Genomic DNA, 20,294 nt, shown 5'->3' on the forward strand with positions numbered 1-20,294 from the left:
GGTCAAGCATGGTATCACCTTTGGAATTTATCCGTCGTGCCTGGCATATAGTGTAAACTGCTTGTCCGCCTTCAACCTCTCCATGTCTTCTTCCCCGAGACACGCCGCCAGAGCAATCTCGCCGTCTCTCTTTCGAGGCATAAAATACACAAAACTCTGCAGCGGTGTGAACCAAGGCCGGCGAACTGCCTCTGGCTTGCCGAGTCCTAAATCAAAATCGAGGGCATAGCTGTCTGTTTTGGCCCACGAGCTCACTATCACGTCGACTGAAAAATCCAACGATGAGGCAGGCGAAACATGTGACTTGTTGGCCTGGCTGTGCAAATAGGTGGCCAAGGCACGTGTGTGAAAGGGAAGGATTGTGGTACTGGGTTCCAGGGCGCTTCGCAGCCTTGATGCTATCTCGCCCAGCGGCAGTGCGACAACCTCCTGCAGCGTATACGTCGTGTACGTCATGTTCTGCACGATGCCTGTATAAGTCGCGGGCACATCGACGTAGGAGCGCACATCAACAGCTCGCGCAAAGGTCGTGTCTACGTCGGGCGGCAGGCGATGGGCGCGGGCGCGCATGATGCTCTGCCAGATGAAGGCGCTCAGCGCGTCATCAGTCGATACGTAGCAGGAGCCGCTCGGGAGATGCTTGACGGCGACTGACTTGAGCGCTGCCAACGATGAGGGACAAAACGTAAAACTTGCCCAGATATTGCGAGCAGGCTCAGTTTCCCGTCTATCAAGGCCGCTGCCAGATGGGCCGGTCCCAGTGGTGGCCAGATGACGAGCAAGCTCGGGCCCCGGCTCATAGTTATCAAGGAGAGAGATGGCGGTTTGCCGCTCAAGATTACCGGAAAACAGCTCGTCCTTTTTGAAAGATTCGCCATGGCAGGCTTTCGAGAGGAGGTGCATAACCTGTCCTTGCCCAACCATGTCCATGCTTTGATGCTGGCCAAGGAACGTGAGCACCAAGCCACCGACAATGAAATTGGCCTGTACAAGAAAGACGGGCGAACCCGAGTCGTGTCCGTCGATGCCATTGGCTGCGGGAAAGGTGTTGCGAGGCGCAATAACAGATTCGTTTAGCATTCTCATTGGGAAGTTGGCTTCCCTTAGTTCCATCATTGTCGGGACTGAGGTGTCTGATCTGAGGTCCTTGACTGCCAAGTACGGAACGTTCCCCAGCTCTCTAATCTTGAAGACTCCAGAGCTTCCAGCACTTGAGCCCTCAACGACGACCTGACCCGCTACCCAGGGAAAGCCGGCCGTCAGTCGCTGAAGACCAGTTGCCAGTGTCTTCACGATGGTGGATTGCGCAACATCGATGGGCGTTGAAAAGCAGAGACATATTTGCGTATGGATGTTGAGTCTCGGCTGCTGTCCAAAAATATCCAAGCCAAAATCCATGTCTTTGTGTGAGGAATTAGGAAATCTACACGTAGTCTTGGTAATTGTAGGCAGCGGTTCCAGAGAAGCGAGAACTCTAGCAAAACGCCACCAAGCGATATCTACGTACAGGATGACTGAGCAAGCCATTAGACGATTCTATCAGCTACCTAGTATTCAGGTACCTGTATGTCTCGATTCAATGCCATGAGAGAAGGTAAGTGCTAGAGCCGGCGGAATCTAATTGGTTGAGATATGGTAGTAAAGGTACTAGTGCTGCAGATGTTACACGAGCAATGAAGGAAGAGCCAGTGCCAAAGGAGCGGAGAAATCAACAAGTCGGCGAAATACAAGGAACCATCGTCGAAGACAGACCCGACCATCGCAAGAGCAGCTTGAACAAGCAATGTCGTCGGCGAAAACCCCCAGTAAATTACTAAAAAATGGGGATATAAAACTGTACCTACATAGCTACCTAGTCATTGATGGGATCGACACTTGCAGAGCATCGAGGTCCTTACCTGAGTAGGAAGAGCTCGCCCTCGCGACCTGTTTGTTATATGCGCGCAAACTTGCTTAGCCTATTATCACTGACCCTCCATAGACTGCCGTCGACGGAGTAGACGTGGCCCAGGAGTCTGGGGCACACACCGTGACATCAAGGAAATCTTGCGCACATTTGCATCAACGTCTGAATCGCAAATTGCAACAAACAGGGGGGGTTGTCAGAAAACCTGCGCAGCTGGGTACATGTAGTCACGAATGCTCAAAAGCTATGTTAGACTGCCTGCGATAAACGCAGTGTGGGTTGACGAGGATGATGATGATAAATATGGCAGTTGACAGATGTAGACTCGCCCAAAAGTGCTGTTTTGCCTCCGTTCAAGGGGCCTTTGTTACGGATTATATGTCAAACTACCTGTTGTATCTGGCGGCCTCTATAACTTACACTGGATCGACACCTGGCTCACACACACATATACACACCCGATCACTGTCTCTACACGGGATACGACATCGCTGTGATGCAACGAAAAGTGTCCATTGTCGGCGCTGGTCCGTCTGGTTTTGCCCTTGCGGCTGATCTCCAAAACCGTGGGATAGACGTGCTGGTCTATTCACACCCAGACCACTTTCGATATGCCAACGAGGTCATGGGCAAAGGCCAACTGACAGTTCGGGGGAAGATTGAAAGTTCTCTGCCTGTCCGTATCACCTCGGACATGGGTGAGATGATTGGATTCTCCACGATCATCATCCTTACAATTCCATCTACTGGACACGAGACGGTGTTGCAGCAACTAAGAAGATTCCCTCTACAACAACACACCATCATCGCCATCCCAGGCAACTTGTTCTCGCTTATCGCTGATATCGAGATCGGATGCGTCCTAGAGACCAACCTGTCTCCATATTCCTGCCGAATGGACAGAGATGTAGTCCTGGTTCTGGGCAAGAAGAGTCTCATCTTCATTGCAGCACTCCAGAATCCTCCTCGCCAGGCAGTACGCGACACGGTACAAGAGATCATGCCCGTGGAGCTCTGCTGGTGCAGCAGCGTCATTGAAGTCTGCCTGTTGAATGTGAACGGCGTGTTCCATCCAATCATGATGCTGATGAACGCGGCCCGTATAGAAAGCACCAGTGGGGATTTTCTTCTATATCGAGATGGCCTGACAAGCTCCGTTGCCAAGGCCATGGTTGCCATTGACCAAGTGCGGATGCAAATAGGCAAAGCATTCGGCTACAGCATGAGGAGTGCGTTGAGAGTGTCCAACGAGTGCTATGGTCACACCTTTTCGAGTCTTGTGGATTTGGCAACGAATTCAGGGCCTCACCGCAGACTGAAGGCTCCATCTGGCCTTGACAACCGAAACATCTCGGAAGATGTTCCTGACCTGCTTGTTTGCTGGCACAGCCTGGCCGAGAAGCTTGGAGTGGATGCATCGCCCATCAAAGCCATCATCATTCTTGCGCAGATGGCTACTGGCGTTGACTATTTCAGGTCCGGGAGAAGTCTTGATAAGTTTCATCTGGAAGACATCTCGCGGAGGGAGCTGATTGAAAGATTCATGGCTCAACCGGACGACGCGATTGTCAGTCGGTTGTAACTTGCAAGTCAAGGCAAATTCAGTTTGGGGATTCTAACGGGCATCAGAAGAAATGGCTCGCTGACCAGGTGCAACAACCACCCACTTGTGCTACGGATTGAGTTGGTTGACTCCTTCTTTTGGCAGCTGGAGGCGTATGAGATGGACCTTATACCTCCTAGTAAGTAGTACTTAGGTATTACACATTAGACATGGCAACCGAATTCACCGCGGGTTTGCCTTGACCATTGTGAAATAGTCCACAAGTTTGATTTGTTCATAAAAAAAAAAAGTTAAAAAAAAAAAGTTGTAATCTGCAAATCCCTGTTCTCCGAATCTATGAATCGTACACATCCAAGATCCAGATAAGATGGAATTCATATCTGTTGAATACATGTGATTCCTAGCGTAGTAGGTATTGATACTAGTATAACAACACTCACCACAGGGCTTATGGTTTAACAGCCACAGTTACCAAAAGATCTATATCCATATGAATTCCATCCTCCACAACAAGTTTGTTCCATTCCGTCTTCATTTCTTCCCTTGCGTGCGGTCGGAGCTCCAGCGGGATGCTGCCGTACGTCTTTCCAGATGAGCTTGCATCCAACCAGTCAATCATTGCATCGGCATCCTTGGCCGACTTTGTGATTTTATTGACGACTATATCTCTTTCTCGGAACCCAGCATCGTCCAGGAGGCTTTCGAGCTCGCGCTGCTTGAGAAACCTTGGTGGGCTCTCTTCTGGATAATTCCGGTATGGCTCTCTGGACAGCACATCGGCTTTGATCCGCTCCTGTGCGGTGAGAGTATCGCCTGATCCGCCCGAAATGCCAAGTAGCCCTCGTGGCTTGAGCAGGCGGGCGAATTCCTTCAATGCTGCTGGTTGATCCTGCACCCAATGTAGGGTCGAGTTCACGTAGATTACGTTGAAACTCTCTGCAGGAAATCGCGATAGGTCTTCGGCTTGGCCTTCCCAAAACGAAAGGTTTGGTTTCTGAATGCTCCGTGCAATAGCAATGCGTTCCGGGCTGGGATCAACGCCCACGACGCTGCCTTTCTCGCCAACGAGCTCTGCTATGTGAGCTGTGAGATTTCCAGGTCCGCACCCGACATCAAGAACTCTCATGCCGGGGACAATATTGAGCCTTTCGAGAAGAAACAACCCAGCGCCATATTGGGTGTTGCTAACCCGGGTGTATTCCGTCGCCAGCTCCTCGGTGTCCCCCATATTCGTAGTAGTTTTAGATAAAATACCGAGGTTGGACTGCTGGAAACAGGTTGATGTTTTGGAACACGCCCTTGGCGGCGTTATGAGCGGGTATATGCGCCATATTATAAGGACCACAAGGACAGCAAAGCTGGCTGTGACAGGCTCTACGCTAAGTCACATCACTCATTCGATGCTTGTGGTTAACAAACTCACTCAGCCCGCCGTCGCTTAGAATCCCGCATAGGTGAATGAAGAGTGTACTCCATAGGTATATCATACCTTAGGTGCCATACTACGTACTACTAGTAGCAGCATTCTCAGGCGGGGTGTTGCTGTATCCAAAAAAAGATACATGTAGTAGGTCATAGTCCCTCTAGAGTAACTACTATACCTCCCCGGACTAGACACTACCTACAAGTAGTCGCTACATAGAGACGATGAACATTGAAAGATGATGCAAACCTTCGAATATAAACCAATAACACTGCGTGAAGAAAATTTACATTATACCATCACTGTTTTTAGTAAAAAGGGCGACTAGTTTGGAGGGGTAGTCGGCGACTTACTAGTCTGACTCGAACCAGAGCCCACAGAGAGAGCTCTTTTGAGCTCTTTTTTCTTCTTTCTTAGTTACTCTGTGATGCGTCCGTAGTATGTATGCATCTTGCGTGACATCATGTAAATAGTTCAAATGACAATCTATTCTATCGCTCAGGGGAGATCTCCACTGCGGAGGCTGGCGCGTCCCCGCGCAGAATTGAGAAAGTAAACCGTCTCGTAACAGGACAATCCACACACCCACATCCTCTTGCCTCGTCGGCCGCTCGGAAGATTGACGTGAATGGGTGAGCAAAGGCTCGCTAGACACACTTGGTTGCTCCAAGGTGACCTTGTATACGTTATGGCTTTGGCTGTGAAATCTCATTGACTTGTACGCCTTGAAATCTGCAACCTCTTGACACGTTGTTTTCAAGCCAAGGTTTGCAACAGATTGAGAACAGATTTGGGAAACAAACATATTAGGACGGGTTTATTTTAAATCATGCTAACTCAAATGCTTTCCATGACCTCGGTTGCCTCTACAACTTCTGTGCTCGTGAGTAGCTTCAATCAAACACCGCAACCTCTGCTGATTCTCTTCAGCTCATCATTGGTCTTGTTATTCGGATTATTCAAAATCGGATTCTTCACCCTCTACGCTCAGCACCTGGTCCTTGGTTCAACAGCCTGTCAGAACTGCCTGCTGCAATAGCTCTTGTGAAGGGAGATCAGCACCTTTACTATAGGTCTCTGCATGAAAAATATGGGTTGGTCGTGCGAGTATCTCCCAACGAGCTGAGCTTCATTGGCACAGATGCTCGAGAAGAGATCTATGGATTTCGCGCAAGTGCTTCAAAAAAAAAAAAAAAAGATCAACATTGTCCCTTTGCTAACTTTCGGATCATGCAGAAAGGTGCCCTTCTCATGGAGAAGAGTCCCATATTTCTCGGAGCCGTGGGAAACGTTGACGGAGAAACTGGTGTAAGCCTTGCGCTTGATAAAGAGCATACCCGCCAACGCAAGGCATTGGGTTACCTTTTCACCAACAGCGCACTGGCCAAGCTGGAAGACATACTTCAGATTCATGCTCACAAACTTGTCGCCGTGCTGGAGAAAGGAGCATCTGAGAACCAAGCAATGAATGTCTCAGACTGGTGTATGCACCCGCACGTCATGTTATTTTGCGCCTGCCCTGCCCGCTGACAACATATGGACGCAGACACGTACCTTGCTTTTGATATGATGGGCGACCTGTGTTTCGCAGAGCCTTTTGGCTGCTTGGACCAGGCTTCAGCAACGGAGTGGTCAACCTCTGTCATCAACGTTTTCGTAGCGGCTACATGGACACAGGGCATCCGCCGAATATCTGGAGTTGGCACATGGCTTGAGCGTCTCATTACATGGCTTCTGGTTCCTCAAAAAGCTGCATCATGGAGGTCAATCCACTTGAACAACTCACGCGAGAAAACCGTCCGTCGCCTGCAAGACCCCAATCGAGAGCATACAGACTTCATGTACCAGATTCTAAACAACGAGTCCAGAAGCCTGTTGTCCAAAACTGAAATCCAGTTGAATATGGCTTTATTCATCAGTGCTGGGACCGACACAACGGCTACAGCTCTCGTCGGCTGGACATACTTCATCTGTACCCACCCCAATGTATACAAGAGACTTACAGCGGAGATTAGAAGCGCTTTCATGGCCAACGAAGATGTCAAATGGGAAAAGGTCAAAAAACTGGCGTATCTCGAGGCGACGTTGAACGAAGCTCTGCGCCTGTTCCCACCGTCACCTGCAAGTCAACAGCGTGTAGTCCCTCCAGGAGGTGCCACTATTGCCGGGTTATATGTTCCTGCAGGAACCACAGTGGCCGTACCTCCATGGGTATCAACACACTCGCACGTCAATTTCGTGGAGCCTGATGCCTTCATACCAGAACGATGGCTGGCAGAAGACCCCAAGTTTCAAGGTGACCGCCTGAATGCTTCGCTACCATTCGGAACAGGACCTCGGGTCTGCATTGGGAAGAACCTGGCAAATCTTGAAATGAGGCTCATTGCATCCAAAATGCTGTGCAACTTTGATCTCGAGCTTGACATCGGTGATTACAGGATGGCGAATCAGCAGTGGGGTCTCAACGGTCAAATGATGCCTATGAAGGTGTATCATTCGATGACGAAGCTACCACTCTGGATCAAGGTGAAGCGAGTAAATTCATAGCCCCGCGTTGTTGGCAAAAGCAGAAGCAATGTGCACTTGTTGGCTTGCGTGTCTGCTTCTGGAGATGAGCCAGAGCAAGCTAATTGGAATTTAGTGGTGTTGTATGAAGATACCTAGATGGTAAGAAAGTATTAATTGACGGTGAAAATCTTGGAAGCAAACTTTATCCGGTAGGAGGTTAAAGAAAAGCAACAATGATAGAAACACTTTACATTATGACTTGCTTTACAAAGTAACTAGTAAGCATCTATAGTTTATGCCATCAAATCAGTGACAATAAAAGAATTCTTTTAGCTATTAATACATGTATCATCTACCTCTACTTTTTGAATCCATCATAACGCTGTTTATTTTCTAGCAAAAGCCTCCTGCTCCAACTGCTGGCTTCTAATCACCCAATCCGCATGGTGGCTCTGGTACTTTTTAGCGCCCTCGGGGTCATCGCTCTTGATGCCCAGTACCTTGGGGATATGGAATCCCTTGGAAATTCCAGGCCTTGCGCTCAGTCTAGCCTCCCACTCCTTGAGATGTGGAAAGGCGTTCATGTCGACATCGGTATATTCGCCGAAAATCACCCAGGAAAGATTGGCGATATCCGCGATGGAAAGATGGTCTCCGACCAAATATCCCGACTTGGACTTGGACAGCTGAGTGTCAAGAACGCTGTAGAGTCTCCTTGTCTCGGTCACATAGCGCTTAACACCGTACTCGATTTTGACGGGGGCGTATTTGAGAAAGTGGGAGGCCTGGCCCTGCATCGGGCCAATACCTCCGTGCTGGAAGAATAGCCAGTTGTTGCATTCATAGTACTCCCTGCTGCCCTTGGGGAACGACAGCTTGTGCTCAGGATCATAACGCTCAGTCAGATACTGCAAGATGCTTCCTCCCTCGAATACCCTGATGGGTTCGCCATCGTCGAATGTGTCTACAATAGCGGGGATTCGCCCGTTGGGGTTGATTTCGAGATACCAGGGCTCCTTTTGGCGAAGAGTGCTAATGTCAACGTGCTCGACTTCGTACTCGAGTCCGAGTTCCTCTAGTGCTGTGGTGATCTTGATTCCATTGGGCGTGGAGTCAGTGTACAGCTTGATGTGAGGTTGAGGTGCCGCCATGATGGAAGATGTTTTGTTTTCAGGTGAAGTTTCCGTATGCAGAAATGAGCGCCTTGTAGCCGGGTCGTTGTATTGAGAGTGAGTGAAGATGTTGTGGGTGATGCTGGTGTTGTTGCCGGGTTGAGGAACAAGCCTATAAATACTACTTAGAGAGCCATGGCTAATGTTGGAGCCCAGCTTGCCCACAAACACCCGCTTAGAAATATGTGCAGCAGAGAAACTCATTGTTGGTTGCAATCTAGGTACTTGGACATTCTAGAAACAGTATTGAAGGTTATTTCCAATTGGGCGATAAATAATACGACAAGCCCGGCAAAGCTCCATCGTTATACATGCGATGATCTCATAATACAAACGGGCACAGCTAGTGCTCTTTCAGGCAATTTCTACCACAACCCTTCCTACCTAAGATAGACAAAGGCCACTACTAGCGCTGTTACAAATCCATCTGCTACCAAACAGGGCATTTATAAGGCCACAAACAGCCGAGAAGCTGAATAATAGCGCAACTATCTAGTGTATGGCAAGCCAACCTTATTTTGTTCTATCTTTATGGGAGCCGCTGCTTATTCAGCCCATAACTGCATAGTACCCGTAGAGGAGATATGTTGAAAGCCATAGAGACGAGACCCCACTACCTAGCTGTAAGGTAGTAAGTACCTAGTTGTCAATGGATTCTCGTGACCGCTTACAACTGTAGGCTTGACCTAATGGGTGGAAGAGCGCGTAACTCAACATATGTAGGTTGTGGTCAATTTCTATCACGCAAAGTATTTGTTTGCACAGACATGCATGCATCATGATTTCGGATGAGAAACCTCGCTCAGAAGCTAAATTTGCTGAGAAGTGAGTATTTTGCCACCCTTTCACAACGCATTTCGCCATACGGGTTATGATGACTTAAATAAGGCTGGCGAGCTCATGCATGCTCCCGTAACGAGTTAAATTCATGATAGTCATACTGGGTATGCTACGAAGTTGCAATACAAAATATGACCTTGGAGGTAAATGAAAGAACTCGGGTATGTCTACAACTGGGACGATAGGTTTCTGATGTTTGCTTAGAATCAATTCCCGAAACCATTGACTGGCCATTTACAAGAATATCTTGGACGCTGAAGTAGGAGCAGATTAATACCTTCTTTCTTTTCATCTCTTTATTATCGCTTCAATTTTACATCGCTTGCGGACTTGAAATTTTCGTTTAGGTGGCTTACATCGCGCTTCACAGCCCGAATGTTCTATATTTATGGCTCTTTCATGCTTACCCATGTACGTTTGCATACATCACAATTCGACGCACTTGCGGTTTAAGCCGGTGCATCAAGGAGAAAATAGTCTAACTAAATATTGAAATCAATATTAAAGTCCAATTTCATACTTTCAAACCCGTTGAATGAGTCCAGACTTTACATCGTAAAGATAACCTTTTGTGCGCTCCCTCAATTCGCGACGAATGACTTTTGTTTCTCGCAGTAGCTTGACATCATCGTGAACGCTTTGTTTCAAACTAATTCTATCAGTATGATATACTACTTTAAAGGTATAAAGGAGAGGGACGACTCACTCTGCAATGACTGGAAGCACTAAACTGTTTGCATCTTCAGCGGAAACTCCATCCTCCTTCAAGACATGGTTGTGGATTTTTTCCTCTGTCAAGTAAGTAGCCCCGCAGTCTATTTCACGGAAAAGCAAAGTTATGTTAGCCTATGTTTGGCGCAATATCTGCCCTATGGCCCACCTGTATGATGAATGATCATGAGATCTTTGAAGCCGCCTATGAAACAATCCATTGAAGTGATTTGAGCGACAAGTGGAGCCACCCTGCCTCCTCCGACTCGAAAAACAACGGCTTCTATTCGAATATGAGCAAAAAACCTTGAAAGAGAGCTGAACTTGCATCGTACCTCCAGGCATAAGGCATAAAAAGTCTTCGGGCTTGCATCTTGAGTCGAGACAGGTTACTATAGTTCAGATAAGTAAATATTGCCCTTGTTTATGTTCAAGAAAGATATTCTCAGTATTACGTACTTATGAGTACGGACGGCTTTTCTCGTCCGATACTCTCCGAAAAGAACTTGTGCGGTCTATGATACGCAGCAAAATCCCTATAGCAAGATTGCAGTCAGCAGATACTTGCGTACACGAAGACGAAAGGTGTTCATACTTATTGCGTTCAAGGATTTCGTCCACTAGAGAAGATGCCATTTTTATTTCTTAAAGATGTAACAGGATCTTATTGTTGTGCGTAAATCCTTGACCATGCTGTAGATTAAATTGTCCCATTGCTGGCTCATTCAAGCCCTTTATATAGATGATTCGCAAATGGTTGTTTCCTGCCGCGGTAAAGGGCGAATTCGATTATCTCATCAGTACGGAAATAATCTTGTTTATCACCGATCTTTATAACACTATTATTTCAATTGATTCTTCAAGTCTCAGTGCTGTGGTGGCGTCGACGTAGCGAAGATTTAGGGAATGCTGAAGCTTCAAGCGAGCTATCAGCCCTAGCCGCATGAGGAAACCGGTGCCCTGGCAGTACTATTATCAACACTTCATTATACGGCTGTCTTTTAGTATCGCGAATTTATGACAATACACTACTTTTTTATTCCAGATTTATGGCTCCCTGGCAGTCTACAAACTGAATACCCGGGTATCTGATCGAATAGCCTACCAGATGCGTGTGACGATTCACTAATACCTATCAATTTGCACATAAGCATTGATCTCTATATATGATGAACGAGCATCAGAGGTAGCAAAGTTTAGAAGCATATCTTATGAGAGATGCTCTCAAGTTCAATTCCACATGCCGTATCTTTGAAGGAGATAAGAGCAACTCTGCATATTTACGTGCACTTCTACCAGAGGCTTCAGAGTGAGCCTTTGGCTAGGACCTCGTCCGAGTAACGCATTTCCAGCCGACAAGGTTCCATGCGAGATTGACCTTCAGCCAACAAGGCCGTCCGGGGCGACCGGACTATCATTTGATCTGGGAGAACCACTTTGTTCCGATTTCGTGCGAAGATCGCCGAGCGTTGTTCAATGACGGCGGAGAATTTGTTTGTCTATGGCCAGTGAGAGATCGATCTTGGGGGTTTTATAATATAATTTGGGCGATAGAGATTGACCATTAGGGCTATCACTATCACCTTTGCTTTTACTCACTTCTGGCTTTCCAAAATCTAGAGAATGCAGGGAAAAGAGCACGCATTCTGCTAGTGGCTTGTAATTCATTACTGTGGAGGAAGTGTTCAACGAAAGGAACTGCACGGATGCACAACTACCTTCTGAGTACAAATAAGGTTCAGCCAGTCTATATAATTCCGTCAACAATGAATCCATTCCACGCCGATGATTCAACTTGAAAGACGGCGCTGTGGCGTAACTTGGCGTGTATGCGAGGGTTGGTGGAGCAGGCTAGATGGGCTTTGTTCACTGAGAGGCATCGTTACCACGGAACATTGTGTGCTGTACAAGACATGCAATCCCTCAATTCTAGCTCAAAGTGCCATCGCCTTCGATATCCCAGCTGATAATGAATGCAAACCGGTAGATACGCGTGGAAGACGAAGGTGATGCGCCATGATACCTGCTATTGTCTGTCTGGCCCTATGACATCAAGACTTTCGTAAACTAGTTGCCATATAAGGAAAATTTAATCAGTCGCTAAGCATCAAATAAGATATCCGACGTGGTGTAGTGGCTAGCATACCGCGCTTTCATCAGTGAAAGTCCCGCGGCGATCCGGGTTCGACTCCCGGCGCCGGAAAACAATTTATTTTTTATCCATATTCTTAATTCATGTCGTCATTCTATTTTGCTACTTGTTTTCTAGATGGAAAATATGATGAAATAACCTAGGCCGGTCAGTAGGAATAAGGAGGTCGATGAATTATAGTAGAGGTAGTGGCCAGATGATGATTTCATTGCCGAGAACACTGGGCTGAGAGTTGCAAACTTGAGACGCAGACGGGCCTGCGGTTCACCAAGACATATATATACCTAGCATTGCGATAAGCCGCGTAGCACAAAGAATATCTCTTGATTCGGCATGAAGGCGGGAATATTGAAAGACATAAACTGTTCCTGAATATTAACATTTTTTGGGGGTAATTCACACGGGCTACGGTTAGACTAGACGTATTTAAATACGAGATTGAAGGCATTTGTCCGTTATACAGCAATCACTATGGAGATACTCATTTAACAGCTGCGAGGATCCTCTACATATAGCCGTTCTCAGATTTGGCCTAATAGCCCAGTTCTTAGATGGGTAGGTTGCCCGAATTGCGGCTTATCCTCATCCAACTAATTTGCCGCTTTGCAGGGTCAATTGGTGGGGTGTGTTCACGCCCTGCCTGCCAAAACTTCGTTTGTCGGTTCTAGAAGTAAAGAGTTTTTCAAATGGAATGTTTGCCATAATTAGCTGTAAAAAAAGAGTTAAAAGAAAAAGAGCACGTGTAGTTGATTTACCAGCCTTGTGCCTTGAAGTTACTCTTAGTTTTGCATAATTAGAGATACGCTTCGTTTGTAAGTGAACAAACAAGTTCAGATGACATGTCGTTCGTAGCGGAGCAGTCTCTCCAGGGTGTGGTTCAGTGTTTACGAAGTACCAAGTACCACTGCTGTGTGAATCTATCAATTGAATTCGATTCATGTTCTGCAGAGTCCGCCAGGCTCAACCAAGTGAAAGGTCAGTGCAGTGCCTGGCTCAGACGCTGATATTGGACGGAGGCACCACATGGTCCTTGCCAATTGCCTTGATCAAGCTCTGGGCATTCGGTGGCCATCTCACAGGATGACGGTAGGAATACAAACAAGCAGCAGCGCATCACGATGCCCGGAGAGCCTGATGTATGCACCATGAGCTGGCGCCAAGTGGAGATGCACTCGAGGCTGATCCGCGCCATGAACTGGGAGCCACACTTTACTTCCACCATCTACATTTACTTACAATGCAGTAGAGCGCGAGGTCAAGCAAGGCCTTTGAGCGGCCGTGAGTGGCTCCATGCAGACGTGAGTGGTAGCACAGAGTCTACAGCAAGGCAGAAAAACTTTCTCAATTTTTGAAACAAAGAAAGCAGGGAAAACGGCGAATCTGCCTGGCCTAAACGGGGGCGTGGACAATGACTCTTCTGGCGAGGCGGGAGGCCGACGGTCTGGTGGGAGGAAGCATGTTTTGTTGGCCGATGGCGCTCAGCCAATGACGAAAGCGGGCGTGTATCACACAGTGAATCGAGTGTGCAGGTACATGTGAATACTATGCCCAACGCAGCTCCATGACATCTCCATATATGCAGGGCTTGGGCCATATAACGCGAGCACTGACGGACGAGCGTTCATCCCAGGTCCTCTGCAATTCATCTCTTCTTTTCGATTGATATATATGCCTGTCCAGCTGCATTCCAGCAATCAACTCCTACACTACCCATACCAGTATTACAGCACAGGTATACAGGCGAGCTTCTTGCTTCCAGCAAGGGCATCAATTCCGTGTTAAGCGCCGGCCACCCCACCAAAGATTTGCATACATACAAACTGCAAATTACCGCACGGGCATCATCCAGCGTCTGTACAAAGAGCTGTAAGTCCTACTTCTGCCCGCCCATATGACACGTCCACGCGATCTTTTGCGAAAGAAGAAGCAACAAAGAGGCGAACAAAAAGTTGGAACTTGGACCAACCCGTGCCCACTAAAAGTGCCATCCTCGAGTGCTAACATTGAGCTTTCCCCGCTCCCGCAGACCCGTCGAAGCGCTACCACGGCCGGTCCCTACCTAGAGATTGATAAACGGCAGCGTCGGTGGAGAGCTCTAAAGCTGGCCTCAATCTTCGTCGCCACCGACAACCTCGAGCTGCCATCAATTGGAAGCAGCTCCAGCTCTGGCAGCCGGGCAACCAACCATTGCTACATGTGCCTCTATTCCCATCTCCAGTACTAGTTACGACTTCCTGCTTTGACGTTTTGCTGCTCTTTGCTGCTGAGCACAGCCCTTGGATATCCTTTTTATCTCTTTGTCTCTTCGCAGTACGGTCCGTTTTATCTTCAGTTTTCTCTTCGCCATTGTCGTCTCTCGCTCTATCGAAGCATTTATTTCTTGGGCCCTTCGCTGGAATCGCTCTTATCTCGCTTTTAGTTATTACATCTAAACATCATATTTTGGGCAGTCGTACTTTAGCCCACCATCTTTTTTGGTTTCTTGGAATCTGTCGTCTAGCATTCGTCGTCATATCTCCATCTATACACTGTTCCAGTCTTCGTCATGGCGGATAGAGGCCGGGGTAACCGTGGTGGCTTCCGGGGTGGCGACCGTGGAGGTGGTGGCCGTGGAAGAGGCGGCGGCGATCGAGGCGATTACGGCGGCGGTCGTGGACGAGGAGGTGGTGATCGAGGCGATTACGGCGGTGGTCGTGGCCGAGGAGGCAGTGACCGTGGACGAGGAGACTACGGCGGTCGTGGACGAGGCGGTGATCGCGGAGACTATGGCGGCGGCCGTGGACGAGGCGGTGGTGACCGCGGTGGTGACCGCGGAGGCTATAGGGGCAGCTTCAGCAGCTTTAGAGGAGACGGACGAGGCCGCGGACGTGGAGGCGGTGGTTTTGCTCGTCGTGATGAATCTCCCGGCAAGACAATGGCTTTCGAGTAAGTCTTCATCTCATTTGTGGCCCAGAGCGGCGTAAATTCGTGTGGACTCGCAACTGACGTGCATCACAGCTACAACGGCAAGGTGCCTGAACCCGATGCTGAAATTACAAAGCTGGAGAATCAGATTGTTGCAGCCCAATCCTCGTCACTTACAGCTCTCACTTCCCAGATGGGCAAGCTGAATGTTAAGGGGAAAGGAGGCAAAGGAGGCAAAGGAGGCAATGCCGCTCCACCATCTGACATGCTCACCCAGTTTCCTCCCAGGCCGGCCTATGGCTCAAATGGCAGGCCTGTCACTCTCTGGGCAAACTATTTCAAGGTCAACCTCAAACTTGATACCTTTTACAAGTATACGATGAATACCAAAAAGGTTGCAAGCGCTTCAAAGCCAGAGTCCAAAAAAGGCGCCAAGGCGGGTACAGGCGAGAAAGAGGTCAAGGGAAGAGAACTCCTTTTCGTCGTCAAGGCTGTTCTGGCCAAGCTCTTGGAGGAAGACAAAAAGTTTGTCGGCGCCACCGAGTTCAAGGACGCGCTCATCACGCTGAAGCCCATTACTCTCTCTGCGAATCCCATGACTGTTCAGGTTCCCAGATCTGAGGGGAGCGATGAAATGGTATCGTACACTGTCGAATTCCATGGCCCTAACGAGATTCGAGTGGATGATATGAAAAATTATCTCACATCCATGGCGGATGGGCCGGCTGGTGCTGACGCCATCTCGTTCCCACGCTTTCCCGAAGTTGTTGACGCCATCAATATCATTCTAGGCCACAAGCCGAGGAGTGATCATATCAAGACCGCAGCCGTTGGCTCGTCTCGATTCTTTCCTTTCGGAGACGATAAGATAATTAAAGAACTCAATCAGAACTGGCGTGCTCTGGCTGCTGCTCGCGGCTACTTCCAATCTTCCCGCTTGGCAACTGGTCGAGTGCTGCTAAACGCCAATGTAACTCATGGTGTTTTCAGGCTCTCGGGTCCAATGACTCAGATTTTTGACGGCCTTGAGATCAGGGCCGCTTCAAAGGGCGATAACATGGCCATGAGAAAGCTCAGAGCCTTTGCCAAATTCCTACCCAAGACTCGTGTCTGGTACAACTTCAAGACTGCTGAAGGCAAAACTGTTCGCCGAGGCAAGGCTATCCGAGGCCTTGCCAATTGGTCAGAAGTAGCGAAGAAAGGCAAGACCATGGCACATCCGCCTAAGTTTGACGCCAACTGGGAATATGGCGGTCCAAAGAACGTCCAGTTCTGGATAGACGGTGACAAAGGAGGCCGCTACGTCACAGTCTATGACTATTACAAGCAGAGTAAGTTTCTGTCTCGAGTATTTCTTCTTTATTTTCTCACCTTTTGCTCTTTTTAAATGCCATCCATTTGGCCAAAGCACCAAGCTAACAGCATTCTAGAATACAACTTGAACCTCAAGGACTACCCATTGCTCGACCTGGGCACTGAGCAGAAGCCTTTTACATATGTACCGGCTGAGATGATTGAGATCCAGCCAGGCCAGGTAATCAAAGCTTCTCTCACGATGGATGAGACCACCGCTATGCTGGATTTTGCCTGTCGGTCGCCGTACTCGAATGCTCTTTCCATTAGCACCGCCAGCCGTCAAGTGCTCGAACTTGACGATCCATCGCTGGAAAATTTTGGTGTCTCCGTCGATAAACACTTGTTGACTGTGCAAGGAAGGGTCCTCAACGCGCCGACGGTGGTCTATCTAAATAACCAAAGAAAGACCACCGACGTGAGACCGTTGGGTGGCGCCTGGAATATGAGATCGGTGAGAGTTTACAAGCCAGGAAAAAAGATTGAGCGCTGGACCTGGGTCAATCTCTCGTTAAGACCAAATGCGCCGACAATCGGAAGAGATGTGGTCTTAGCCTATGGAAAATTCTTGGTCGGTATGGGCATCGCCATAAACGAAACTCCTCTTGCTCCCCCCCAGGAGGTTATTGCTTACAATGCAGACCTGGACAAGATTTTTGCATGGTTACAAAATAACGGAATTCAGCTTTTTGTTATCATCTTGTCTGAAAAGGATACGTCAGGCGTGTATGCCAAGATCAAGCAATTGGGGGATTGCACATATGGAGTTCATACGAGCTGTGTGGTGGGACGCTCATTTGGAAAAGGGAGCCCGGGATATTTCGCCAATGTCGGGCTCAAGGTTAATCTCAAAGCTGGTGGCGTCAACCACAGGCTGAAAGACGAGTTTAGTATTCTCAAGGATGGTAAAGCGATGATTGTTGGCTACGACGTCACCCACCCGACCAATTTGCCCTTGAAGAAGGGCGCTTCTGAGCCCCCTAGCCTTGTCGGATTCGTGTCGAGCATCGATGGCGATCTCGGTCAATGGCCTGCACTGTCTTGGGAGCAAACCTCTAGACAGGAAATGCTCAGCAGTAAGCTCACCGAGGCATTCATGCTTCGACTGGACACCTGGAGCAAGCACAATGGGGGCCGGTACCCAGACAACATCATCATCTACCGAGACGGCGTCTCCGAGGGCCAATTCTCTCTCGTCCTTAACCAGGAGCTGCCATCCATCCGCGAGGCGTGCCGCAAGAAGTATTCGCCCCAGTTTCAACCAAAGATTACGCTGGTGGTGTCGGTGAAGCGACACCAAACCCGGTTCTACCCTTCATCAACAGATGAAATGTCCAAGTCCGGCAATATTGTCAACGGAACGATAGTGGACCGAGGCGTAACTCAGACGCGATACTGGGACTTTTTCCTAACAGCCCATGACGCTCTCCAAGGCACCGCTCGACCGGCGCACTACACTGTTCTTCTGGACGAGATCTTCCGCCCGAAATTCGGCACCAAGGCGAGCGACGAGCTGGAGCGCCTGACACACGAACTGTGCTATCTCTACGGCCGCGCCACCAAGGCCGTCAGCATTTGCCCTCCAGCGTACTATGCTGATATTGTCTGTGAGCGCGCTCGTGCACATCGACCCGAGTGGTTTGAACAAAAAGACGTAGATAGCCAGACCGAAACAACTGGAGGCGCTCCGAGCACCGTGGGCCGACAGGTGCATGTCAATCTCAGGGACAGCATGTACTATATCTAAGCGATGCTATCCTCTGCTTCGTCTTTTTCTCTCTTCATCTTTTCACCAACAAAATAGCCCCATGAATCTGGGCCAGCGGTTATGGAACATACAGCGATGGTATAATTTTATGGCTCGAACATATATGTATGCTAGGTGGATGCAAAACTCAGATTGGTACCTTGTTAGGATAGTAGTACACTTGATGGGTTATGATGTACACTCTTTAAGCTCAAAGCGAACCAAAATATTGTTTTTTACAGTCAAGCCAAATTAGATGGATGGCTTGGTGTGCCATTTATTTGCTTTCATGATGGCTGGTCTAGAGTGGTTATTATGTGTTGCCATGACTTCTAATGCTAAATCAGAGCTGCTTGCCGTGCTGCTTGTCTATGCCAGTGTATATCGTAGAAGAGAAAGAAAATAAAACAAACAAGATATCCCAAACTCTATATCAGAGCAAAACGGCGAATGAGAGATGCCATTTCTACAAATTCGGTTTTGCCTTACTGTTCTTACTGCTGGCTGCTTCAATGCGCCTCCTCAGCTCGTCATCTATCGTCGACTTCTCCTCCAGCGACTTGTTCGTCCACTCTTCATACGCCTTTTCCTCCTCCCACCATCTCTCAATCTCCGTCTTTGTCCATTCAGCGGCAGCCTTTGCGCAGAACAGCGGCTTCTCCATGGGCACGAGATGGCCGCTCTCCGGGTGAATGACGTGCTTGACGCGACCTGCTCTCACACCACCGCTGCCGCCGACGCCGACGCCCGTTGTGTCGAGTTTCTCTTTGACGATGCGGGGAGGGGAGACGGTGCTCGTGCCGCCGAAGATGTAGAGGATGGGGGGGCGGAGATGGGGGAGGCGGAGGAAGGTGGCGTTTTGTTCGGGGCGGTAGACGGGGGTTTGGATGAGGGTTTGGAGATCGAAGTCGTGGTCGGGGATGAGGGAGGGGTTGGTGATTGTGTTGGTTGTGGGGTCGACGGCGGGCCAGAGGGGGCGGACGAAGGTGAAGACTTCTTGGTGTTTGGTAGTGGTGAGACGGACGGGTGATGGATCTTTTGATGATGGCGAAGCAACATCATCGCGGAGGCCATACTGGACAAAGAGGTCCAAGACTCGGGGGTCCCAGTCCCGATAGAATGGCCTGGAGAGGAATGCCTTGCGAGCAGCAGCGCGAGAGGGCCAAGTCTCTCGACGCGTGATGCTGAGCGAAGCTGGACTGGGAAACGTCTCGGGAGCAGCAGAGACAGAGGCGGAGGGAGTGGAAGAAGGCGGCGGCGCACCGGCGAAGCGGGCGATGACAGGGTCGAGCATGATGAAGCCGGTGAAGAGGCGCGGGTGCATGAGGGCGACGTTTGTGAGGGCGTTTGCGCCAAAGGAGTGGCCCATGGCGATGAGGGGGCGAGGGGGGCGGATGGTGTTGATGAGGTGGGCGATGTCGCGGGCGTAGTCGAGCCAGGAGGCTGTTTGTCTGTGTTAGTCGAGGCTTATGAAGATGGAACATGCAAACATACGGTCATTGCCTAGGTTGGCGGCGTTGAGGATGCCGCTCTGGCCTTGGTGCGCTGCGTCGGCGATCCAGATGGCGCGGAGGCGGAGGCCTTGCTTTTCTAGCTCTCTGAGGAGTTCTTCATAGAGAGGTTCATATAATTCCTAGTAACAAATCAGCTAAATTGCTCTCTCATAGCTGATTCATTCACTCAATAGGAAGAGGTCTGCTTACCTTTGGAAAGCCATTCGCATGAGCGCCAATGATGGTGATGTCGCCTTTGCGCGCAGGGCCACCGTGCTTGGGGGTGTATTGCTTGACGTGCAACAAGAGGGCTTCATCTTGGGAGGTTGCTGTTGCACGAGGGTATTCGCGGATGTGCGATGCTTGGATGGTGTGTTCGTGGATGTCGAAGACGGAGGATGATGGTGGTGGATTGGAGGCCATTGTGTCTGTGTAATATAGGGATGTAGTTTCTGTATAAAGTCGTGTTTTTACTTTATACGGAGTTGAATTCCGCTATATAGTAAGTAATATGAGGAGAG

At 49.1% G+C, this 20,294-nt stretch overlaps 6 protein-coding genes across 6 annotated transcripts; 2 read left to right on the forward strand and 4 right to left on the reverse strand.

Annotated features, from left to right (window-relative positions):
* Positions 1-27: 27 nt before the first annotated feature.
* TGAM01_v202463 (trichothecene 3-O-acetyltransferase) lies at positions 28-1,398 on the reverse strand (the record flags this gene model as incomplete). Its single annotated transcript, XM_018804837.1, has 1 exon — positions 28-1,398. One exon carries the CDS (start codon positions 1,396-1,398, stop codon positions 28-30), a length of 1,371 nt encoding a protein of 456 aa, XP_018661828.1.
* A 2,520-nt stretch (positions 1,399-3,918) lies between these two features.
* On the reverse strand, positions 3,919-4,698 carry TGAM01_v202464 (methyltransferase domain-containing protein; the record flags this gene model as incomplete). Its single annotated transcript, XM_018804835.2, has 1 exon — positions 3,919-4,698. One exon carries the CDS (start codon positions 4,696-4,698, stop codon positions 3,919-3,921), a length of 780 nt encoding a protein of 259 aa, XP_018661826.2.
* A 1,024-nt stretch (positions 4,699-5,722) lies between these two features.
* TGAM01_v202465 (cytochrome P450) lies at positions 5,723-7,440 on the forward strand (the record flags this gene model as incomplete). Its single annotated transcript, XM_018804834.1, has 3 exons — positions 5,723-5,776; positions 5,824-6,376; positions 6,440-7,440. 3 exons carry the CDS (start codon positions 5,723-5,725, stop codon positions 7,438-7,440), a joined length of 1,608 nt encoding a protein of 535 aa, XP_018661825.1.
* Positions 7,441-7,787: 347 nt separating this feature from the next.
* On the reverse strand, positions 7,788-8,777 carry TGAM01_v202466 (glutathione S-transferase GstA; the record flags this gene model as incomplete). Its single annotated transcript, XM_018804833.1, has 1 exon — positions 7,788-8,777. The coding sequence occupies one exon, from the start codon at positions 8,775-8,777 to the stop codon at positions 7,788-7,790; it is 990 nt and encodes a 329-aa protein (XP_018661824.1).
* Positions 8,778-15,190: 6,413 nt separating this feature from the next.
* TGAM01_v202467 (hypothetical protein) lies at positions 15,191-18,280 on the forward strand (the record flags this gene model as incomplete). Its single annotated transcript, XM_018804832.2, has 3 exons — positions 15,191-15,201; positions 15,274-16,511; positions 16,611-18,280. The coding sequence occupies 3 exons, from the start codon at positions 15,191-15,193 to the stop codon at positions 18,278-18,280; spliced, it is 2,919 nt and encodes a 972-aa protein (XP_018661823.2).
* A 343-nt stretch (positions 18,281-18,623) lies between these two features.
* Positions 18,624-20,196, reverse strand: TGAM01_v202468 (hypothetical protein; the record flags this gene model as incomplete). The annotated part of the gene is made up of 4 exons (XM_018804067.1): positions 18,624-18,649; positions 18,779-19,723; positions 19,775-19,913; positions 19,984-20,196. 4 exons carry the CDS (start codon positions 20,194-20,196, stop codon positions 18,624-18,626), a joined length of 1,323 nt encoding a protein of 440 aa, XP_018662805.1.
* Positions 20,197-20,294: the final 98 nt, after the last annotated feature.

The sequence above is a fragment of the Trichoderma gamsii genome, assembly GCF_001481775.2.
Source record: "Trichoderma gamsii strain T6085 chromosome Unknown Scaffold_6.2, whole genome shotgun sequence".
NCBI classification, from domain to species: domain Eukaryota; kingdom Fungi; phylum Ascomycota; class Sordariomycetes; order Hypocreales; family Hypocreaceae; genus Trichoderma; species Trichoderma gamsii.